Source organism: Anthonomus grandis, chromosome 17 (genome assembly GCF_022605725.1).
Source record: "Anthonomus grandis grandis chromosome 17, icAntGran1.3, whole genome shotgun sequence".
NCBI lineage: Eukaryota > Metazoa > Arthropoda > Insecta > Coleoptera > Curculionidae > Anthonomus > Anthonomus grandis.
This window is the reverse complement of record NC_065562.1, coordinates 8298690-8325042: the sequence shown is the minus strand read 5'-3', so window position 1 is coordinate 8325042 and position 26353 is coordinate 8298690. Positions and strand designations below refer to the sequence as shown.

The window sequence follows — 26353 nt, the reverse complement described above, 5'->3', positions numbered from 1 at the left end:
TGAACTTGTCGGAGGAAAGGCTTGAAGTACCACCGTTATTTTTTCTACTTCTCGAGTTACGGAGCATCCCGAAACCTATCTTTATTTCATTACTATTTAATCTGTACTAAGAGCGATAATGCATATACATGGTTGGCCAATTTCTTTCTTGAGTGCAGAAATATCCATTCACTAACATGCATCAGAAAATAAGTAGTATCCCAATAATTTTATTTTTATTATTTATATATACAGTGCTGCTCTTAATTGTCCTCCCCCCTCTTATCTTTGGAATGCGTTATATATTATACGCCGACGATTTATGGTGATGGCAGATAGCTTGAAAGTACTGCAAAGGTTAATAGACCATATCGCGCAATACAGTCAACATTATGGTCTTAATAATATCAACGTAACAAAGCAAAGAAACAAATGAAAGAGAAAACGAAAGAAATGATCATCAGCAAAAGAGATATAAATAGAGGTCACCTATATGTCGACGGAACTCGAATTGAACGTGTTCAACAATATTGCTACCTTGGAACCATTATAAATGAACAATGGGACAATGCACAAGAAATAAAAAGTCATATAGGAAAAGCAAGGACAAAAATGAGTGCCATCTTCAAAAGTCACAACATAAAAAAGTCTTGAAACAAAAGGACTTGAACGAACTTCGGCCGAAGATACTTAAGATGATATGTTTTTTCTGTTTCATTATATGGCGTAGAATTCTGGACATTCACAGAAGCCACCACTAAGAATCTGGAAACATTTGGGATGTGACTGTATAGGAGAGTGCTTAGAATACCATGGACAGCTCACATTATAAACCGAGAAGTGCTAAGAAAAATGGAGAAGATCTAAAAGTAAGGTACGCCAATAAAAAAAAAGAAATCTAGAATACCTGGGGCATGTTATGAGAAATAAAAATCGATACTCCCTACTGCAAACCATAATACGAGAGGTATTGGGTAAAAGAGGGCCTGGAAGAAGAAAAATATCATGGTTGCGGAAACTACGGACTTGGTTTGGGAAAAGCTCAGTGGAACTGTTCCGAAGTGTTACAAAAAAACTTATAATTGCCAACATCCGAAACAGATAGATACCTGGATTAAACTTCCTTTTTCAAAGTTATAAGTGGTTATCTGCAAAATGTGAAAGGAGTATAGGACTTTCTCAGCAGTAGGAACGTTTAATGCAGTTGCGATTATTGATTGATTAGGTAATATTTTCTCATAATAAGCTAACTATAACTACCGGTTCTCTTCGTAGCGAATTACACACTGGTCTATGTTTGCCTTTGGTCTAAGTTTAATTTGTTTATTTGCATTTTGTCATTTATAGGTTGATGAAAATGTTGTATTTCATTAAGCTTCCAGGTATTAATATGCAATCAAAATTTGTTCTTTTCTAAATATTTTTAATCTAAATATGTATTCAAGTAGAGTAACAATTGAACTTCTTCAAAAGCTTCTATCAATCTACACTAAAGTTTTGAAATAAATGGCTGAATGCTAAATAGTAATTTTCTATTATTTACTATTGGCTTATAACCACCAAAGGTTAACAAACAAGGATGAGATTAGATACTTTTCATTGGTAAACCCAGACATGCTTTTGAAAGATAGATTCGCAAAATGGACATAATAGATTTTCCAACCAATCGGGTAATCGGCTTGGCTGAAATGATGCAACGCATCGAAGTCATGAAATGAAATGAATCTGCTAGATAGCCTCTTTAGATATAGATATACATTACAGGCATAAAGTTATGACTAACTTAGTTAGTTGCTTTTACCATAGCTTGCAGAATTATGTTTTTGCTTAGGGTTAGTAAAGGAATTTTTGCACTCAACAGTGCATGTCCAAGAGGGTTCCAAATCAAAAGATATATAGGTACATATGTAAATCACTATTTGATCATATGCTAAAATATGATGCTCTGGCTCCAGTATATCAGTAGTGAAGACTCGCAGAGAATTGAGATATATATAAGATCGCACCATTCAGATCTAAGTTATACTATTTTGTGTATTTGTAAAATCACTAAAATAGAGGTCCTAAAATAAAGGCATAGAGGCACCTGGGTACTACAAAGAGATGTTGTAGAGACTTCAATTATATTTTGGCATTAAAGACATTTTATATCGATTACCCTAACATATAAAATTCAGAAATATGGAAAGTTGGAGACCATATCCAACTTTCCGTATTTATGAATTTTTCATTAAATTCACAACGATTTGTGCTTCAGAAAGTAGCATAGGTAAGGATTGGCTTCACATATACCTTGTAAATACTGAGCCTGGTCCTGAGTGAACTCTACTGTTGTTAAAGTGTAGAAGCACCCAAAGTTTGCGAATTTGTGCCCTTGTCTTCGCTGCTTAGTGTTTAGCGTGTTGTGCCCAGGTGAGGTGTTGGTCCATAATTGCTTGACTACGTGAATTGACGTGTGGTTTCCATTAGTCCATTGATGCAATTAGCTGGTCGAGGTGGCGTTGAATGCATGGACTCAGACAGCTTTTCTTTATAGCCGATGTTGTAATAGGTGTATCGTTAGCAAATTGCTAGATTTTGGTAAACTTCGTTGTGGGTAGGTCAGACTTGCATGGTTAACCTTGTAAAACATCTGCAAGAAGGAGTGAACCAGTCATATCTGTTGAACCGGTCTGTCATATCGGGTGAACTTCACAGTTGTAGTTTGAGTACCAGCCCATGATGCCACGTCTTGTCAAATGCCTTGTATTGATGAAACTGTAGGCTCCTTCATGTCGAAGATACGCAAACAGCATCATACGTCTTGCGTACGTAATTTTTATGTCCATACGTCCATTGTTATAAAATTACCGTATTTACTAACTACTATCGTTTGGATACATAGTTAGTATAAATGTACATATAAATACTTGAACCTATGAATTAAAAACTTGTCCCTATGAATTATACAAGAATTTAAAAAAAAAAAAAAAATTTTTGTTAATAGACAAAGTATAGGCCAGGGAAGATTTTATTTTCAAAAATACCTATTTTTAAATACTACTAATTTTTACTTTCAATATTTCGAATTTGAGTAGGGTATACAGAAAAACACCATTTGCATGCTTGTTTGTTTTGATGGAAAAAGGCAACAAATTCAGTATAAATTAGACAATAGCTTGAGTCAAATCTTTCCTTCGAGGTGCCTTCTTTCCAAAAGACTAACTTACCCTATAAATTAAGTTAATTTAAATGTTGATCTGGTAGAAATGTAATTAAGTATAGGATTTTTAAAATGCGTAAAAACTATAGATAATAGAGTATTTGCCAAAATAATGCGTATTTATTTAGTATTATGGGTCGCAATAGCAACCCACTGTTTTTGTTGTCCTCACTGGCTGTCAAAAAAAAGTATTTGGCAACCACGAACCTAATAAATACATACATGTTGCGTGATTGTGTCCTTTCGATGTTGGTCACTCTGACAAATTTCAGTTGTGCCAATTGTAGGGAAACAAAACAATTAAAGTTTGTGAGAGGTTATGTTTACAAAGGCAAAAGAAACTTACCTACATTTAGTTAAGAATTTAAGATAGTTGCGTTAGATCTGTGATTTTTCTTATACATCTTTAAGAATTTGGTTAAAATTTATAAAACAAAGTAATCCTCACCTAAAATGAAACAAAGTTTCAATTAACTTGGGATAGATGCATGCACTTTAGAATATTTGTTTTATTATTCAGATAATCTTGAATCTTATAAATCTAAACTTAAACTTATATGTTATAAATCCTAATACCATGAAAATGATCTTCATTTAAATTTTTGCTTGTATTTATTTAACAAATTCAGTTAAAAACACTTTGATTTGCTTTCTACTTTTACTATTACGACTTTTACTTTCCTTCTATGTACTGTGTTTCCACATTAATAGGTACAACCATCTATAAAAATCAAAATATAGATGATTTTATAAGGGTTTCTCATTAGCAAGGATTTATATAGTAAAAATAAACAACTATCTATATATTCTATCATAAACACAGACAGACAATTCACAATAATTCGGTTTTGGGAAACAGTGAACCAAAGACGTTTAAATAAGAATGGTGAGACATTATCCATGTATTAAATAAGGAGGAAGCTGTATCGCCTGTTGCAGATGATGTCGTTTACAAATCGCCAAAAACTAAGCAATCCCCTATACTCACACGTCAAACGTCAGCGTCGTCTACTTCATTACCATTATTTAATATATTTTTTGTTGGCAACACTAAAAATGTTCAGAGTGACCAACATCAAAAGGACACAACCACTATAAAAATTGCGGCCACCAGGCACTGAGCATTTTTGAGTATCGTGGCCATATGCATTAGCAGTTCAGGTATATTTATTGAGTTCGTATTGGCAACATAAGGGAGCAAAGTTGACACTGTTGATAGTGTTTAACGACCTTCTTTCAGCAGGTTTGGCTGCCGGCGAATTTGGCATCGGTTGTCCATTTGTAGGCTTTGTAACTTAGACTATAATTTTGTATTTTGTGCTTTGTAATAAAAATTTATACTCCTGTGAATTTTGGATTTATTAAAGTTTTCGGCTTAGTGCTTACAATAACAATTTCTTATTAAATTTAAATTTAGTTTTATTGTTCACTCAGTGATAGGTACGATCTACTACGATCTAGCCCAATTAATGGTAAGAGCATACTTACTCATTTTAGTAGTAATCAGTTATTTAATTGATAACTTTTTTTTTAATATTATTTTAAGGTGCAGCACTACAATAAGGGATTGGAAGCGCAAATAAAATTGACGACTGTATTTCTCAATGGTTATCTGAAGAACAAATGATGTTTTTTTTGTGTTTTCTTATACGTTTATTTTTTGTTTTGTTTTTTAAACATACACATGTTTTGTTTTATATTTTTTCATTTTATAACAGATATGAAAATAGTGCCCTAAAGGTAGTTTAAATAGTAATGAAACAAACTCTCATCAACAAAAAAAATGGAGACCTGTGACTTAGAGTTTGTTTCGTTACTATTTAATGTAAGCCAGGTTCTTTGAGAAAATATGGACTATTCTTGGAACTAAAGGTAGTTCTTGAATCGAAAAATATGAAACTCCATTAAAAGGTACGCCTATGAGGTATCGTATCTGTAACTCTGGGCAAAATGTGTGCCTTAGAGCCATACAGCATCCTACTAAAAATGAAAAGGAAGAAACAATCAAGATATTGGCTTATATCCATATCAAGTCGGACACCCTGTATGGCTGATCAGTTCATAATTATCGCCTTTTACTAGTGGGAATAAAATCTCCAATGTTATGCTATTATCAAAAAAATATTTACAGTATTATTACTAAAACACCTTTAACTAAAACTATCCGATTTATTGATTCAGCTTGTAACTATCAATACAGTGTGCTCCTATCTGACAATACATTCACCTTTTACGTATAACTAATACATTTATACTAATAAGAAAAATCTATCAAAAATTCTATTGCATCTTTCATATTACACACTATATTGTGTATTATTGACATTTCTGATTAGATATTCCTTAATATCCTAATATTGACGATGTAGTTGAAGCAATTCTTATTCAATCTTAGCAATTGGGTATTTTTTGTAGGCCATTGTAAGGCATTGACTTGCAATGACTTCAAGTTATAACTACTTATTAATTACTCATAAATTAACCCTGACCTAAAAAACCACTATTTCATTTTTGTTTATTCGTTTCAAATAACTAGTAATACATTCATTTTTTAAAGGTTAAAAAAATTCTGTTAATAAATTTAACATTTGTACAGTTTATTTACAATAACAATAATAATAAAAGAAATATCACATATATATTACATATCTTTCTTTATGCTGATATTCACCAGATGTTATAGTCCTTCAGCGTTTACATGATTAAAGTTAAGTTTTTTGTAATTTCTTATTTTATGCTAATAAATTCCATATTGTATAACTTTTAACAATAATTTCCAGTACTTAATAACACTTGCTTTGGGTTTTTCTCGCCAATCAACATGTCTTTTTCGCAATACTGCCAGCTAAAATTGGTGTAAAAAAATGTTATCTTGTTTTACATTACCCCTAAATTATCATAAACCAGAAAGAGAATGCAGCTTTATAGTGACATGATTTACACTCCATGTTAGATTGGATTGCGTTGATGAAGTTACGTAAGTTGTATTAAAATAATAACCATATTAATATAACAAAACACACAGATCTTTAAAATATCATGAATTAGCTTGTAGATAAACATATTTTCAGAATTATCTAGCGCTTCTTTAAGGATTTAGTAACCTCAGTAAGTCATTGTAATCTACTGAGTTTTACCTTAAATGCTATATATCTTTCGAACTTTCTTACGTTCAATAAAATACAATGAAAGTACCTGTACAAAAAAGCATACAGGATTTTAATTTTCGATATATTTAAGCCCCTTGTGAAGCTCAAATATTTTTCACAGAAACTCTGGATATGATGAGTGAAATTGAGTTTTTAATGATAAATGCACTACTGATGTCCCCCTGATCCTCACTGCTAGAATTAGCTATAATAATGGATTTATAATTCTTTAAATTATTAGCTTATAGTATTTACCTATGTCAACCAATACTATTCGTAAAAATATTGAATATAGGTGTAAGATGACCACTCTACCACAACCGCAAATGAAAAATAGCCCTTAAATCTAACAGTCGTTTCTGACATCTTTTTATTAGTTAAGTGAGAATACCGTTATCAGTTAAGAGATTATGTCTAGTCAAATGCTTTGGAGAAATGCAATATGTCTAGAAATTTGTAAGGCATCTGATACGGTCCTGTTATGTACGATTAGGTTAGTGGTACAGATAAGCCACTGGAAATGAAATGTTTTTGTTTATTTAAAAGACAAAATCTTTGCAAATGTACAGAAACTCTTCCTTACCTAAGATGCTAAAAGTTCATGGCAATGCATATTTCGAGTGAGAAAATAGCAACCAGCTATCAGGACTCTGCCAATTGGGTGTGAATAAATCTGGATTGAAGCAGCAAAAATCCAAAAACTTTCAGCACTCGAAACCTAAACTCAGTGTGGACATTACCCTTAAAAGCTGCGGACAAAGGCAGTATTACTGTTGTTATGAAGACTACTGACTATAATCGGAAGCTAGAAGAACTTTTAAACTGATTCAGCAATCAACACATTTAAACTCTAAGCAGTTGCTAAGCTTATCAAAATATTAAGCATACAGAGTCTGTACGTCGATGACTCTATATGGAAAAATTACGTAACGCTCATATTGGGTATTCTTGTTACTGCTTCTGGTTAGATAAGATTAGATTAGATTAGAAACGCCTATATTTTAACCTCGGCGAAGGGCAGCACAGCTGTTTACTTAACCGATTATGTGACTACTTACATAGATAAATAAATTCTTACTGAGTTGCAAAAAAAAGAAATATATACAAAAATGAAATACGTACTAAAGTAATGTTCCAATATATCCATATACAATATGTAATAACTCACAAATTATTAGGTAAGTGAATATTTTATAATTATAAAAAAAAAATTCTGACAAGAAGGTGAAATTGCTATTGATGGTTTTCCTGGAGGAGAAGAGCTTTTAGCTTTTTCTTAAAAGACAGGTATTGGTAAGTATCAAATCTAAGACGAGTGTTTCTAAAAGCTTGTGCAAAAAACAAGTAATTTGCAGCTTCAATCGGTTATTCATATTCACCAATTAAGGTTGGGCAAAAAGTGTGAAACATGATCTTTCATCTTGAGATTAAAAATTTAGAGGATGCATGAATTTTGAACTCTTTGCAGTCGATTTTTTTATTGCAAATCTAGGCAAGGCCCATATACCATACCTGCATAATTTCAATGGGATAAAACCAAAGATCAACCAAAGATCCACAAGACCAAGAAACACAAAGCCGTTTTTTTAAAGAGAAATTTAAAATACTTTTGTTTTTAAAAAGTTGCTTTAAAGCGATAATTGATTTTTCAACGATTCTTCCCACTTGCTTTCTAAATCTTAAATTTGAAACAAAAAGTACTCCCAAGTTTTTGTACTTATGCACACGTCGAACATTATCGTTTGCCATCTTAAGCCTAAAATTACTATACTCGTAAGCCCATTCTTTGTTACATAAACGTATATATTACTATTCATCGAATCCTCGGCATACCAACCTTGTTTTATTGCTACAGTTATATACGAGTATATAGACATATAATCTAATGCCAAGCACTCCATGGATTTTGTGGAAGATGGGGAAGCGCATATAGAACTTATAAAGAACATGCGACTGAGCTTTACTAGTATCTTTTGGCAGAATCGTTGCATCTAGTTGCAGACGGTTTTACCCATGATATCGTTGATCTTTTCCAGGCGTCTCAGAAAGTTAATTCTGATAAATGTGCAAAGCCCGCTAATTGGCAATCTATTTCTAAAAAAACTTTTAGAAAAAACACTAACGACATCTGCCTCTTAACCTTCACTTGGAAGGAAAAAAGCGGTTGTCAACTGATCCCGGTATTACTGGTATTTGGTATTACAGTTTACTGAATTATCTGGATAATTCAGATCTTGGGTGCGGAAATAAATATATTAAAGTAGCAAATCTAAGTTAGGTTTTAAAAAGATTCTCTCTATCAATTCGAGTTCGACCTAACTTGAACGTAGGCCGAGGCAGTATATTGAATTTCCCTTCGTAACAACAAGCGTAAGTAGGGATTCGGAGTATCGGTGAAAATCAGTGAGAGTTCTTACCTTATGATGGTTTTTCGCGAGCCTACAAATATTGAATAACTGAATCTGGTTTATGATAATTTGTGTTTCACATATAAAATTGCAATTACCTATTTCCATACATATCCCTTACAAGAATCTTGTCAACATACAGAGACGAGTTAAGCAAGGTTCTATTAGATCCCATGTCTTCATCCGTATTAAAAAAATATAAATAAGTTGTTACGGACTTGGTACTTTTTGGATCGAGACTGTTAAAGTCTGCTACTGAAAGACCGCTCATGCGAGAGCCCGTCATAATAAGATCTTTACCACTAAAATGAGAACATTTTTATATTTTTTAAACATGTCTAAGAATTTTCTTACTCTGTATCTATGTGAAAAATCACACTTTTATTCATATATGAAACTACCAATTGCAGAACTCCTTCTGCTGCAGCTGTTTTCTGAGAAATATATACGGATGCTTGGAGTTGAGTACCTAAAATTTGGTTAAAGTCTTTTAGATGCCCGCATATCATTTATAAAATCATCTAGGATAGGAAATTAATCCTACTTATGAGTTAAATGATGGCAATTCGTTTTATTATATTTGTTATTAAATTACTTACCACAATAAGGACTAGAATCCTTTGTAGAAAAATACATGACTCCCTTTCCCTTTACATCTTCTCCGAATTGTCCGATTTCATGAACTTTATATAAATCGGTACTATTGTTTTGTACCAAGGGGAAGCAATGTCCCTTCTCGAAGGAAGGCATTCCTCCAGGGCAGCTATAAGCCATAAATTGACAACTATTTGAATCTCCGTTTTCTTTCTTTGCCATTTTGTTCGTTAGAGACTCTAAAAACAGATGAAATGCTCGCACGTGGCTACACACGGAATCTCTTGATAATCCTCGACCCTCTAAAAACAATTAAAAGAATATTTCCCTACGGTTTAAATAGTTTATTTATTTTTACATAAATGAATGTGAATGATGTTATTTAATCTTAAATAAATAAAAAATTTGATTCCCAATAGCTCTGGAGCCAAATATTGTAATACCCACTAGTAATTTATCAATGAACTAGATAACACCATTTTTATTAAGATCAATTGCAACATTAGTGTAACAAAATATATTTATAATTAAGCTATTCAAACATTTTCTGAAAAATGCGCATTCTTGTTTTGAGCATTAAAAAGCTACGCGCATTCGAGCTCTGGTCCTTAACTAGTACGCATAGTAGATTTATTTTTGCAAATTGCAAGCAGAGTAAGCTGTGAAGCCAAGTGTTTACAGGCCATTGATTTTCTTTTTCTCCTTAAAATCTGTTCCTTGTGTACAAGGTCCAGAGATTCGCCCACATCCGAGTTGTCTAAATTTCTTCCAAATAACATATACGCTTCCAAATAACATATGGCTGACCGCTTTTTATGATGACAGCACTTTTAACATTACTGGTTACAATTTTGTTAGAAAAGACAGGGGTACTAGGGGCGGGAGTCTTGGTATTTACATCAGGAAGGAACTCAAATTTCAGTTTGACATTGCTTCACAATCTTTTGAATTTTTATGCATTAATACTAAAGTACAAAACAAAAACATTATATTTGCGGTTTTTTATCGGCCACCCTCATTGAATGTGAACGAATTTTTGGATTCTTTTGACGACTTGTTATCTTTAACAGTGCCATTTTATGACCATACAATATTCGTAGGTGATTTTAATATTGACTATCTTAAAACCTCTTTAGCAGAAAAGCAAATACGTTATCAAATGCGGGTAGCGTCACTGATCTTATAATATCTGATACCAAGTTTTCCATAAGAGATAGCGGCTCTATTACAGTTTCTGAGGAGGTATCAGGCCACTGCTTGGTACATACAAAATTTCATAAATTAAAATATAAAACCTTTCAGTTTAGAGACTACAAAAATATAAATTTCAATAGTTTCCATTATGATAGTGAAAATTTGCCATGTCATCTTATATATAACACCGAGAACATAGATAGAAAAGTTGACATTTTAATAGGAACATATTGTTTTTAACCAATAAGCATGCCCCAATTAAGACTACAAAATTAGAGAAAGGCCCTTTATGCCATGGATTACAGACAATATTAGATTTTTAATAAAATTAAGGGATAAGGCACATAAAAAATATCTAAATAAAAGAAATGAAGCCAGCCCTCGCTACTATCGAGATCTTAGAAATTACACCACACATGAAATTATTCGCGAAAGAGCTGCATATTTTAATATGGTTGCCAATAAAGATGCACAGTTTTGATCAAATATGAAAAAGCTTAATCTTACTAAAAACCAACCTATGGAAATACCTTCTGACTTAGCTAATCTATTTGACTTAAATCTTCACTACGCCGAGTGCAATAATATTACAGACACTACATCCAATGAATGCTTATTATTTTATCAAAACAATAAACACTCTAGACAGACAAGCGAGTTAAATTTTAATTGTATTGATGAAATGTCAGTTATGAAAATAATAAATTCTTTATTACAAATGCATACAGAGAAGATAATATTTCAATTCTAAAGCTTTGTTTACCATTTTGCCTAAAACCTTTGATTAACATACTTAACACTTGCATTCTGGAAAATGTATGTCCTACTATCTGGAAGAAATCAATCATTAAATCTATACCAAAATTATCCAATCCTTTAAGCTTTAATGATCTGAGGCCAATTAGTATATTACCTGCGGTTTCTAAAATTTTGGAAAAGCATAGATATGATCTAGTTTAGGTTTTTTAGGAGTTACTACCAATTACCATTGAACATTCAACATATAAAGTCTATATACCAAAGTGCATCTATAAGAATTTCAAAATATGATCTGGAACAAACTCAGTACGGCACAGCCTCCTGAACTGGTACTGCATTGCCGCTAGTGGGAGTAATAGAGGTATTAAAAAATTGAAAAGGTCGGTCAGCCTACTCCCAAGTAAAAGATAAATTTTATGCTCAGGATAAGAGACTTCCAAATTCATCTCTATTTTCAGTCGTAGCAAATATTTACCGAGAATCGTGCGAGAAACAAAAAGGCTCTTGGAAATAAAAACAAAGGAGCATGGAATGAGACTTGGTGAAATCTTCATATCAGGGATAGCAGAACATCTTTTGTCAAATGGCCACAATATCCATTGGTCTAAAGCCAAAGGAGCAACATTGGAGAAAAAGAACAATCGTTTGAAAAACGAAAACCGCTCTTGGAAATAAGGACGAGGAGCATCGGGCTAAAACAGATAAAGTCTTCATATCAAATATAGCAACACTGGAGAAAGAGAATGATTTTTTTTTTCTAGAACTTCACTGTAAAAAATATCTATCTCAACCAAGTAAACATATTCCGAAAATATGGTGATAATTAGTTAAAATATATAGTGTCCCCCATAATTTATATGCAAGTCTTCAGAGTTTCGTAAACGCCAGACTACAGTTGAAGGTTGGAAAGAAAGAAAGAAAATGTCCTATATTACGTAAGACAAAATCTGGTATATGAGCATCCCGAAAACTAAAAAATTACAAATTTACAATTTCTTTGTTTTGCAAGGGAACTTGTCACTAAACATCATGCCCTGGATGTCATGAATTAAACCCTGTAATAAACATAAGCGTGTTTGAAAAACGCCACTCTCATAAAATTTTAAGATCCTCGAAAATCTAAGCTTTAATGTAATTAGAATTCTTACGACTCCATAATGTGGTGGTATCATCAGCAAACTAAACCTTTTTGTACAGCAGAATTAATGAGCCTAAGTCATTTACATACAGCAAAAATAATAGTGGTCCTAACACTAAACCTTGAGGTATTCCAGACTTAAGGGATCTAGAATCAGACAAACACCCAGATACTTTAACCCTCTGAGTACGATTTGATAGATATACAAGGTCTGGCTATTAAATAACGAGGCTGGTTATGCAAAAGGGTTTCATTATAAAAATTATTATACATTCGAATGCTTCCCTTCAATATACTCCCCTCCCCTCGCGCAAATTTAGAGCATTCACTTGTTATTTGTCATGAATGTCGCTCAGAATGAAAGACATTTTTATTTTTAATTTCTAGAAAGTTTTTATGTGTTGTTAAATGTTTATTTTAATTTTTTTGTAGCAATAAGTTTTGTTAAAATGCCAAAATCAATGTATTCGATGAATGAAATCTTAAAATAAATAAAAATTAACTTTTATTGCCAATAATTTTTAGAAATATGCACATTTGAAGGCTGCGGACTCCGAGTCCACATGCGAGCGTCCTTTCCAAAATACTTAGCGCGAGCTCCGGAAGGCTAATAACTGAGTAACTTATTTTATTGGGTATCACGTCACTTAACATATATAAAAAATCACACATCTTTTTAATACGTTTTTTCCATTGATCGAAGCAGTGCTGGAAGTCTTCTTTGGTGAGGGCCTTTAGGAGCTCTGCCGTTTTTTGCTTTACCTCTTCCATCGACTCGGGAAATCGGGTCCCTTTCAAAGCAGATTTTATCTTCGGAACCAAAAAATAGTCGCACGGGGCCAAATCTGGCGAATACGGCGCGTGTTCGAGCACTGGAGTGCGCTTACCGGCCAAATACTGCTTCACAGATAGCGCGTTATGGGCAGGTGCGTTGTCCTGGTGCAAAATCCACGAGTTGTTTTTCCACAACTCGGGCCGTTTCTTATGAACTCGTTCTCGCAGTGTTGCTAAAACTGACAAATAAAGTCTGTTTGACAGTCTGACCCTCTGGAACCCATTCAGTCATCACGATACCGTTAATGTCGAAAAAAACGATCAACATTGCCTTGAATTTTGATTTGGACATTCTTGCTTTTTTATTTTGGGCGATTCAGGCGTCTTCCAATGCATCGATTACCGCTCGGTTTCAACATCGTATTGAAAAATCGACGTTTCGTCGCAAGTAATAATGTTTTTCATCAGTCCGGAATCTTTTTCTAACCTTTTAAGGAAATCTGAGCAGACCTGTTGACGCAAGAGCTTTTGGTCAGGAGTCAGGTTTTTTGGCACCAACTTCGTACAGACTTTTGTCATGTGTAATTCCCCGTGTAAAATTTTTCTAAGCGTTTCTTTATCGGCGTTTACAGCCTCGGCAATCATCCGGGTACTCATTCGACGATCTGCACGCACAATTTGGTTGATTTTGGTCACTGTTTCCGGAGTTGAAAAAGTGTCAGGACAACCTGAGCGCTGGTCATCTTCAGTGCTCTCTCGGCCCTCACTAAAGCGCTTACACCACTCAAAAACACGCGCACGAGAAAGAAAATTTTCCCTATAGGCCTCTTGCAACAATTTATAGCACTCAGTCGGAGTTTTTTTCAATTTAACGAGAAATTTAAGATTAATGCGTTGCTCTTGTTTTTCGTCACACATGGTTTTCGGCACGAGAAAAAAACACGTTCGTTTCAAACCGCTACTGCACGAATACTATAATAGTGACGAAAACGTATTTTGGTACGTGCATAGACAAGATATCTAGATACCCAACGCACTACTCGTTTTTTTCCCCACCCGTCTAGGGCGCCCTCTAAGCACGCAGTCTCGTTATTTAATAGCCAGACTTCGTATATTGGGATTACATATTTATTACGACTTACGATTACGGCACAGCCGCTCTTCAAAAAACTCAAAAAAAGCTAATCGTTTAAAATATTGGGTTTTAACAGAAAAAAAAGTAATCAAAATAGAACAACACAAAGTCTCGGTCTCAAAAAAGTGTGTGTGTATATGTGGCCCAGTCGGGCGTGTTGTTTTTAACCTCCTTAAGGTCTGATAATGCTCTTAGGAGCGAAACACGTGTCACCACTTTAACAAATAAAAGGATTTTTTGAGACCGAGACTTTGTGTTGTTCTCTTTTGATTAAGTTATATCAAGGTCTCTTTGAGAATATGGACGACTTCTTTCAATTAGAAGAAAAAGCATTGAAATTCGCTCTACTGGAAATTCTTCCTACATAATGAGACAAAGACCAGTGTTGCATAGAATGTGAGTAAAAATCACTTCATGGTCAGAAATACCAGAAGTGAGTCCTATATATACATGACACATCATTTAAATTTGTACACAAATCAATAGTAGTTGCAGATGAGGATGTTATTTGTGTGAGAAAAAGACATGCTTTTTTAAGTTGTAGGACTCCAATATATTAAAAAGAGAAGTACGATATGACAAGGTTACGTTAGTGAAGTTAATATTTATGTCACCAGAAAATATACCTTTAGAGTATTACCTATTTAGGTTTATTGATTAAATTATTAATTGATTGACATAAGTACTAAAGGAAAGTGGATTCAGTTTGAATCCTTATGGCACACCAACCGTTGGGATAAACGTATTTGTAGGATATAAGCTTAATACAATACCAACTATCGAATTTGATGAAAAAACCAAAATCTTGGATGTCAGACTTAAACACAAGCCTGTTTGAAGCACACCACTCTGATAAAATTTTAAGATCCTCAAAAATCCAAGCTTTAATGTAATCAGAATCCTTACGACTCCACAATGTGGTGGTATCATCAGCAAACTAAACCTTTTTGCACAGAAGACTCAATGAGCCTAAGTCATGTACATACAGCAAAAATAATAGTAGACCTAACACTAAACCTTGAGGTATTCCAGACTTAACGGATCTAGAATCAGACAAACACCCATATACTAAAACCTCCTGAGTACGATTTGGTAGAAATATATTGGAATTACATATTTATTGAGCTTAGACCACATTATTCCATTAACATTCGACGATCTACATGACACACCCATTCTTCAAAAAATCTAAAAACAGCATCATGGGGGACTCAAAGTCTCGGTCTCAAAAAAGTGTGTGTGTATATTTGACCCAGTAGGGCATGTTGTTTTTAACCTTCTTAAGGTCAGATGATGCTCTTAGGAGCGAAACACGTGTCACCACTTTAGCAAATAAAAGGATTTTTTGAGACCGAGACTTTGTGTTGTTCTCTTTTGATTAAGTTATATCAAGGTCTCTTTGAGAATATGGACGACTTCTTTCAATTAGAAGAAAAAGCATTGAAATTCGCTCTACTGGAAATTCTTCCTACATAATGAGACAAAGACCAGTGTTGCATGGAATCTGAGCAAAAATGACTTTATGGTCAGAGATATTAGAAGTGACTGCTATATATACATGACACATCATTTAAATTTGTACACAAATAATCAATAGTAACTGCGGATGAGGATGTTGAGAAAGACATGCTTTTTTAAGTTGTAAGACTCCAATATATTAAAAAGAGAAGTACGATGTGGTAAGGTTACGTTAGTAAAGTTAATAAATATTCAAGGCACCAGATAATATAACTTTAGAGTTTAATTTAGTTTATATTCATTATGTCGACTGTCAAAATTGATGATTACTAAAAATCTTATGAAATCTACATTTTTCAACTGACCGACTGGATTGTAAAAGTACATTCCAGTTTTTAATAAAATTCTTATGGATTCATTCTGTGTTAACTTGTTAACTTGTTATAAAAAAGAACCTCTTCGACACCAAAAATATCTATTTGTAACTTATATCGTTTATATCTAATATTTTTTTTAAATTTGAATGTTTTATAAGTACCTAGATGAGTGACTACTATAGAACTCCTGGGATCGCTACAGCCTGGTTGTTCTTGTCCACCATTGGGAAAAAAATCGACATGCCCTATTGGTTCCCATAAACCAAATCCGTCGGTTATAAACTAAAAAATAAACTTTCATAATAATTAAAATTAAAACCTTAAGTTTATTCCAACGTACTGGGCTAGAATCCGTATGTAAAACGTCGACAAAAGTAGCATCACCCCTATCAAGCTTTTTATATTTTTCCTTAAAGTATTCTCGTCTAAATAGTGGACTAGCTGCATCTAAACCTGCATATATGAATAATTATTATATTAATATATTTTTTTAAAGAATGTTAACAAACCAGTTATACGCCCAATCATATGTCCTTTTTGTTTTAATGGTTCTGAAGCTGTACCAGCCACATGAGCTCCCAATGAGAATCCAATCAAATGAATATTTGTGGAATAAAGACCATTTTCGACCATATTAACTAAAAGCATTCCGAGTTCTCTACCTACCAATTCGGTGTTGGCTGCCGCTGAAGCATAGTAGGGTCCTCGAGCTCCCATTTTCCAATCCATTAAAACCACATTACATTGGTACTAAAGTGGGAAAACATATTTGTATATTCTATAGAGTATACAGGCCACAGGGTGATTGATGATGGATGGTACGTTAGGCGTATATGGAAAACGGAGCGTAGCATTTTTCTGAAAATTTAACAGACAATGCTCTATCGGCCTAAAATATTTTCAGTACTGCAGCATTGCCACTTATATAGACCACTTAAACCTTACACCACTTAAAAATGGCAATACGTTTGATTTTTTAAATAGAACACATACAAAAAAATATGTTTGCCTATTTTTTGTTAAAAACCAAGGGATAACTAATAATTGTTTAGTTTTCATCTATTTAAGTTACTAAAATGCTAAAATTTTAAACATCACTTTAAGACACCATCTTGATTAACTTCCCATAGCCTGATATAATCATCATTATATAGGGCCTCGAAAATTTAATTAAAATTTTTCATTTAGTAAAATGGCGATTTTTTTAAATGGAACACCGTATATTTCATTTTATTTTCTAATAGACATTAAAAATACCCTTAATTTAATATAAGATATTCCTATACCTAAGTACCCGCGTTTTAAAAATATATACTTATTTTAATGAAATTTGATAATTTTAAACATTTTTATTTTGTAAATTACTTACATGTCAAGAATGTAGAACATGTCACAATAGTTTAATAAATGACAGTGACACTTTTAGTTATAATTTTTTTTTACTAAAAAAAAGTTCTAAAAAATAAAATCGACCTCTCCAAAATTTTTTTGTTCCTAAGAACTCTGTAAATTTTTTGAAAAATGCTACAATGGGCGCTTAATTACATTATCTTAGGACTACGGGTAGAAATTATTAAAATTTTATTTTAACTGGTTTTTGAGATATGGGTATTTGGTCAAATTTTTGGAAAAAAATCGACCTTTTCAAAATTATTTTTCTTCTCAAAACCTTGTCGATTTTTTGAAAAATGCTAGAATAGGTATCCAGTCAAATTACACCAAGAATTTGTGTAGAAATATTCAACATCTTATCTCCACTGGTTTTTGAAATATAGGCATTTTGTGAAATTTTTGAAAAAAAAATCGATTTCTCCAACAATATAATTTTTTTTTGAAATATGAGTACAGATTTTCAGAAATTTTTTTTTAATGGCTTTTGAGTTATAGATATTTTGTAAAATTTTTGGAAAAAAAACGACCCATACAAAAAATATTTCTTTTCTCAAAATTCTGTACACTTTTTTAAAAACGTTAAAATAGGTATCCAGTCAAATTATTCCGGGAATATGCCACGGTTTTTTGAAATATGGGCATTTTGTGAAATTTTTGAAAAAAAATTGATCTTCTCAATAAACGTTTTTCTTTCAAAATTCTGTGAATTTTTTAGAAAACGCTGAACTAGGTATTCAATTTAATTATTCTAGGAATATATGTAAAAATATTATTTCTACTGGTTTCCCAATAGCCCATATTGCCCATATAGCTCATATCTCTAAAATTTTGAAAAAAAATGGACTTTGAAAAAAAAAATATGAAGAGTTGTGCAGTCAAATTATTTCTGGAATATGTATAAAAATTTTCAGAATTTTATTGCTACTGGTTTTTGAGATAAAGGTCTTTTGAAAAATTTAAAAAAAAAACGACCCTCTTCAAAAATATATTTTTTTTTTCAAAACTGAATATTTTTTGAAAAACAGCCAAAAAACTGTTATTTATTATACTATTGTAATATTTTCATAGCTAAGTAATTTACAAAATAAAAATGTTTAAAATTATCAAAATTCACGAAAATAAGTATTTATTTCTAAAACGCGGCTATCTTAACTAGCTAACAAATAGTTGCTAAAAACCCTTAGTTTTTAGCAAAAAACTAAGGGTTTTAGAAAAAAACACACAAATTATTTTTTTCTCGAAAACCGCTAAAGGTATAGAGAACTATGATTAAAAAAAACTCAAAATGAAGCAGGGAATTAAAATATCTAAAAATGTATAGGGTTTTCTATTAAAAAAATCAAAGGATTCTTGCCCCCAATTGTTCTATATAAGCGGCAACGCTGCAGTGCTGAAAATATTTTAGAAGGATAGAGCATTGTCTGTTACCATGGTTATCAAATTTTCAGAAAAATGCTACGTTCCGTTTTCTATGTACGGCTAACGTACTATCAGTCGTCAATCACCCTATAGAAGTAGGTTAAGTCATACATACCATCTTCAAATAGGCATCTTTTAACATAAGAGCGCCTTTTTCATTCCATTTGCTGGTATATCCATGAATTAAGACCTTTAAAGGATCAAATACGTTAAAATTTGAAGATTTAAGAGATGTTCCGTCATCGTCATAGTATAAAACCTCAGGATGGGTTGTGTTTTTTCTTGTAAAAAGATAGAATTTGGTTCCTAGCGTCCTTGGATCCTCTGGAATTCTTTGTAACGGTGAATTTTTATGAGGAAGGCTAAAGCAGCCTACTGCATCTAAAACATAACTTATTAATAAAATAAATATGATAGGTAGCTAGCGGCACCGTGGGCAAGTCAGTGAAATTCAAAGGATAATAATAGGTTTTCGCCTTTTAACTTTCTTGAATTACTTTCATCTTGACAATAATAACATTATAATAGATAACTGCATTAAAGTAGCGTTAAGGCGTCAATATCGTGATATTTAAGCCATTTTAGCTATCGTCCGCATAACCCAGATACAAGAATTATATCAGTAATATGGCAAGTAGCCCAACTGATGACGAGAGCAGACGTCTTACTAAAATCTTAGCAGAAACAATCAACGTCGATAAGAAATTATAATGTAAATACTTCTTGTATAAGTACGTTATTGTTTGTAAATTAATAAATGTAAAAACTTTGTCAGAAGTCATCGACAATGTTAATTAGACAGTCTTGGGTATGTATGACCACTTGTCATAGCATATCATACTTTTGGATGGAGAGAAGGTTGGCACCGTCTTAACAGGATAACCGATAAGGTAAATTGGTAGGTCAAACCATTTCAGCCCTTTAAATCTTTGGAAGGAGACGGTAGCCAGTTCTTCAGACAAAGCTATATCTGTTGCTCAAAACCTGCGAAACGAAACTGTTCAGGTCAATTCATCTGACGTCAATTCAATTGAAAAGCATATTATTGGTGACTTTATAAGGATGGACTTACTTTCTAACCTCATCAATTATCAGAATACCTGCATGCGGGTTCAGCCAAGAGACATCGTCAATAACCGCATCGCTAGCATCAACCCAATTAAAAACAATGCTGTCGCAGACTTCTTGAATATACATATCACGAGATAGTTTTACCACTCTCACACACCAAAACTCTTAGTTTTTTATTTTAGTAGTAAGATTAAAACTAAATTCTAATCTTCTCCCGAAGATGCTAACAAAGTTAGCAAAACACATTTTGAGAGTAAAACAAAGAGTTTTATTCAGTGGTAAAACTGTCTCGAGATTTGAGTGTGATACCAACGGTTCTAACCATAGGAATATTCTTGGATATAATCAAACCTCCTCTATAAATCCGCAATAGCAAAACGTCTTCATCCAGTTATGTGACTAGTTCAAAGCGAGGTTAAGAGACTTACCTTTTAAGAGAGAACTACCTCCCTAAAAACCAGAAAGAGTAAAATTAATTTTTACACAAGAATGTCCACAAGAAGACTTTCGATATTATTTTCTGACATCATTACTAGTCGATGACCTGATTGCCATCATTTAACTAGTGAGGTACAAGCATATGCGCATAATTTGGTGATCCTACTCAAGGAATAGAATGAAGATAAAATCTCTTCTTTGCGAGAAAAGCGACATATCTTTGTCGCATTCGGAGTTGAATCTCGTTTGCCCGGTTCACTCATGCACGACCGATTATACATTTATATTGCACGAAGTAATAATAGCTTGCTTGCTTCCTTCCTTAATTAAAAGAATAGAATATTAGCGCTTATAAACACCGCCTACATCTATGGTTCGTCAAATACACATTATAGGGTAGTACCAGGAACTTATTTAGCCTACTTCCACTGTATAAGGCCACTTAGGAAGTAATAATTTATTTATTACAGTGGCGCCCTAGAATAATCTAGGATGAATCACACCTACCAACAGCCTTAGTTAAAAGGTAAACCATCTGTTAACCCTTTATTAAAGATTATATTTTTTTGGTATAATTATCTTATAGAAGTTGATCAGAACCAGAGTGTAGTATAACGGGAAAAAACCAGGAAGCACGAAGACTCTTTAACAGTGCAAGGAAAGTTAATAGATGGAAATGATAAAGAAAAAATTATTGAGAGAACATTGAAAAAGCTTCTACTCCACGACATATAGATGGCAGTAAGAAAACGAAATTTGACACGGAGTATCAAGCATCTGATATAATAAATTTAAATCGAACATAGACATTGACGATTATGCATTTGCATAAGCAATTATTGCAATAACCTTTTTTTGTGAAAATGATGCAAGTGCAAATGTAAACAATAAAAGTGATGAAATGGATTCTGAGAAGAAGAAGAAGCTGCTATGTTAAATCTGTGAACAGCAAAAAACACAAATTTCTTGGTTTCAGACGCCCAATATGTTTAATACTTGGGTTCCTAAGCCTTGAAACAAGGTAAGTTAGAATGATTTTCGTAACAAGTGGCCTCACCAGAGGTGGTGTTTAAGCTTAATTATTAATGATAAACTGCTTGGGTTAAACTAAGCTCTTTAGTTAATAATTTACCTTAATCGTAGTAAAAAATATTATACCTAACTTAATAATGTGCCTTTTAGGCTGACATCAATGTTGTGTGGCCAAATGACATTTTGTATCATATATATGAATCAATAAAATATGTAATATCTTTTTATTTGAGTATAAGATGTATGGAACAGTCCAGATCATGAGTATGAAGAACTGACTACTTTTGGTCACATAGAGCTGACAACAGAATATGTTGCTGGATTAAAAGTTCAAAACTGCAATCAGGTCTTTAGTAAAACCATCCTAGACGGACAATATGGCAAAATGCACATTTTCTTTTGATTGATTTTAAGAACTAAAACTTCAAAATATGCTTTTTATTTCTAGACATTAAAGAACAAAATAAATTACCCAGTGTAGTATATGCAGCAGAATTCATGGATTCATTGTTCCTGTATAGACAGCCTCAATGTCAAAACTTATTCTAAAGCCGACGGCAAACCTGAGAGAAAAGCAATTTTACCCGTTTCAATACATGAGCAATTTTGGTATGTACAGGGTGTTTCAGAACTTCTGGGGGTTATTCAGTGCAACAGTAGAATCCATTTGAGTATAGGAACCCATGTCCGGAAATGTGTCACTACGCCACTACGGCCCTAAGACGTGTTTAAATTTAGAAAAAATATTAATTACCTAAATAGGATCTGATGCATTTCTTTTTACCTTTTGTATATGATACCATCACAACAATTGTTCAAAATGTCTCCCTCCAACCTCAATACACCGATTTAAACGCCGCACGTGATTTCGGCGGACTACACTAAAAATTTGATCCTCGTTTTGAATGATTTCAAATGCTGCTGTTATTCGTCCAATTAAGTCTAGCTCTGATTCTACTGGAGTTTCGTAGACTAAAGACTTTACATATCCCCATAAGATAAAATCGAGCGACGTTAAATCGGGTGACCTAGGAGGCCAAGAAACTGCTCCACCTCTGGCAATTCAACGGTGCCCAAATCGCTGAGCCAAATACTCGCGTACTTGTACAGCAAAGTGAGCCGGCGCTCCATTATGCTGAAACCAAATTTGGTGTCTAAATTTTAGTGGAACATTTTCAAAGAGTTCTGGGAGAACTTCCTCCAAGAAACGCAGATAAATAGGTCCTGTTAACCGTTTCGGTAGAAGGTATGGCCCAATTAAATAATCATCAATAATGCCTGCCCATACGTTGACAGACCAACGATTCTGATGTTTTCTTGGAAAAATTGCATAAGGATTTTCTTCGTCCCAAACATGGCTGTTTCTACTATTAAAAATACCGTCTCTTGTGAAAGAGGATTCATCGGTCCACAAAACATATCGTAAAAAATTTGGTTATGCAACGATGTGATCCAGAAGCCATCGACAAAATTGAACTCTAGGATGATAATCGGCTGCAGTCATACCTTGAACTTTCTGGAAGTGGTAAGGATGGAGTTGTTGCTCGTGTAGTACCCGCCAGACAGAAGCGTTACTCGTATTCATATTCTTAGCGACGTCACGTGTGCTATTTGATGGTTCATCGGCAACTCGCTGAAGCACCCCTTCTTCAAATTCGACCGTTCTTACGGTTCGAGCCACACCAATATCATGCCTTTGTCTTAAACATGCCTGTCTCAGCGAGCCGCCGATGAATCGCAATAAACTTTTTGTATCCAGGATGCTGTCGTTCGGGATAACTCATGATACAACCGCGATGCTGCTCGTGCATTGCAGTTTGTTGCTCTGTATGCCAAATGCATATCCGCCAATTCTTGATTGGTTAAGTTTTCCATTAGCAATAAATGTTTAAAAATTGTAAGCTATAAAATTTTTACAACATGACATTGAGAATTGACATTGATAAGCGTTGATTTTAAACAATTGTTGTTATGGTATCATGTACAAAAGGTAAAAATAAATGCAGCAGATCCTATTTAGGTAATTAATGTTTTTTATAAATTTTAACGCGTCTTAGGGCCGTAGTGGCGTAGTGACGCATTTCCGGACATGGGTTCCTATACTCAAACGGATTTTTCTGTTGCACTGAACAACCCCCAGAAATTTGATCCCATAGTTCTGAAACACCCTGTATAATACTCGTACAAATATAAATACCTATAATACAAAGATTGGAGTCTATGAAATTTTTAAAGGCAAATGGAAAAATAGTAGGTACCTCCTGTAAATTTTATTTTTGATTTATTCACTTCTTTGTTCTCATTGTTGTTAATAGTTATTTAATTAAAAGTTTTAAAAAAGTTTAATTAATAAAAAGTTTTTCTAAAAAACATTGATGATACTAATAAATTGAGTAATTCCTTGGTAGTTTTAATTAATTTTTATTGACCTTTATACATTTACTATAACTGTAAGAGTAGAAATTCTACTTTACAAACTTTGTTCTTCATACAATAAAAATTCCTAATTAAATTAACTTGTAAGTTTATATATTGTGGAATTTGGACGAATTTTTATATTGTATTTAATGTTTTACCAAACTTATATAAATGATAATTTTTATTGTATAACTTGTGATAATCTATTTTTACAATATAGTAATACATTTTGTAAATATTTTTTGTTAAATTTCTGAAATCCAGACCTACGTGTGGATATGTATGGGTCTTTTAGAAATTATAGTACGTAAATAGAAAGTGATAAACGGAGGACTTTGTTTAATATGGAGACCAAAAAATCTTAATTGAATACTTTTTCTATTTGCGTATTATAGTTTCCGAAAGAACCACACATTTCCCACTAATTTTAAGCGCTCGGTAAAATAGAGCAAAACTCAAATTTGGCGCCATAATCAAATTTTAAATCTCCCGCTACTGTGATGTCACACACTCATTTCCGTTTCCGGTTAGTACTGGTCCTCGATATTCAGAGGGCGCGACATTTAACGACGGTTCAGTGTTCTATTGGCTCTTATGGGAGTTTCTTATCTAAGAAGTATTAATCTTTGATGACTCGTCAGGCAGATGATTTTATTCTACCAATCCCTCCCTTACCAGAAACTCGCTCATATACCTTAGTAAAAAAATTTACAATCGTGTTCCTCAACGCATTACACAAACATTAGATATTAAAAAGTTCAAAAGCAAGTTAAGATCACTTTTATTAACTAAGGCATATTACAACCTGTGCTCTAACATCATTTTCATATTTTCTAAGGCCTTTTGTTTTCTTTTCTTTTTTTGTATTATTGTTTAATTTACTTCCTCTAACTTCTCTTTTTCACAGGAGTTTTACTTATTTTTAAGCTTGTTTTGTTGTTTTTTGATAATGTGCTATTGGCAAATTTTATAGTATAGAAATATATATTGGTTCTTCTGTGAATTTGAATTTGTTAGTTTTTAGAATGCTTGTACACAAGATTTTGTCTTACGTAATATCTTTCTCCCTTTCTTTGTTCACCTATTTTAACTAAAATTGTCTCGGAAATTTTCAAATTAGGTAACCAAAATTAATATTTCTCCAACTTTCGTAAAATGTTTACCTTTAAAAAAACTACCGAAGGTTACCATACCTTAATAATGTTGAAATATGTTTTCAAACAAAAAAACCGGGGACCAGTTGTTTTTAATTCCTGCCGCACATATACTTAATTATTGCAATAAAATTTGCACAACAACGTTATATAACATATCAGACGTTAACATGAGGTGATGGTTATATTTAATGCTAGTTGCACTAGACAAGAAATAATTTGGTAAATACTCAATATCATCAAGTAACTATGTATTACAAAATGACTGATTGTAATAGAAGATGTATATATCAGATCTTATATAATCCCAAATTTGTGTTTGTTTGTGAGAAATTTTAGGCTTGTGATTTTCTTCTGATACCAAAGTTGCACATAAGGAAAACTTACCGTAGCATATCATTTGAGTGGTTCTCTCTCTATACTGGTTTAGTTTTTGTCTTAATCTTTCCGTCAATCTTTGCGCAGCTTTTAAGGGGAATTGCCCAAAACGGGGGTGTGGAAATAGCAATTGTCCATTATTTAGGGTAAATAACGAACAAAGAGTTATTAGAATGGATCTTTGGAGTAACATCGTTATAATAGGTAGAGACTGAAAATTAAAATTAATATTTTTTAAAATCTTATTATTTTTACAAACATATTTACATTTAAGCATATCATTCAATGATTGATGAATCATGCTATTATTATTGATAAAATTAAAATCAGTAAGATTGAGCTTTAAAATTAACAATTTAAGACTTACTAAGATGGTCCCTGACGTGCCCTCAGAATAAAAATCATAATTTTGCTGAAAAGTTGTTGTGAATTACTTTACAAATATGACAAAAAACATGTGAGCTACAGAATTCTCTCGAAGATTTAATCGAAGAATGCCGCGAATGATGCACCTTTGTGATTTAAAAACTTCAATTGATATATGTCTAGTTTACCCCCAAAGCAAGATGCTACAATTACTGTGATATGCTACAGTGATTATACACTGGCAAATGAAAGTAGTTTTAAGGAACATATAGTGTAAATTCCAACTAAGTGTACTATCAAGGTAAACCCTTAGAAAATTCACATCCTCTACTACTGGTACTGACATAGAGAGAATCGTTTATTTGCTTTTGTTGATTAAAGCGCACAAGTTTTGGGTTGCCTAAATTCAGCCTTAGATAGCCCTTCTGCACTATTCCTGCATCTGTTTAACCACTTCTGAGCAGTTGTTTGAAAGATCAGAGAAGTCTGGTTCCAACAGTATTATGGACGTATCATCT

At 33.0% G+C, this 26353-nt stretch overlaps 1 protein-coding gene across 2 annotated transcripts in view; it reads right to left on the bottom strand.

The window, feature by feature from the left end:
* Window positions 1-5757: 5757 nt before the first annotated feature.
* Window positions 5758-26353, bottom strand: part of LOC126746207 (pancreatic triacylglycerol lipase-like) — a 39694-nt gene continuing 19098 nt past the window's right edge. The window contains exons 2-10 of one of the 2 annotated variants that reach the window (XM_050454363.1): window positions 25479-25680; window positions 19094-19359; window positions 16677-16917; window positions 16508-16620; window positions 16329-16449; window positions 9338-9634; window positions 9093-9207; window positions 8837-9040; window positions 5758-6026 (exon numbers count right to left, since the gene is read on the bottom strand). In XM_050454363.1, the coding sequence (XP_050310320.1) occupies window positions 5945-6026; window positions 8837-9040; window positions 9093-9207; window positions 9338-9634; window positions 16329-16449; window positions 16508-16620; window positions 16677-16917; window positions 19094-19359; window positions 25479-25662 (1623 nt within the window). In that variant the 5' untranslated portion in view covers window positions 25663-25680 and the 3' untranslated portion in view covers window positions 5758-5944. The remainder of the gene's footprint in view (window positions 6027-8836; window positions 9041-9092; window positions 9208-9337; window positions 9635-16328; window positions 16450-16507; window positions 16621-16676; window positions 16918-19093; window positions 19360-25478; window positions 25681-26353) is intronic. The other variant, XM_050454364.1, reaches the window with a different exon arrangement.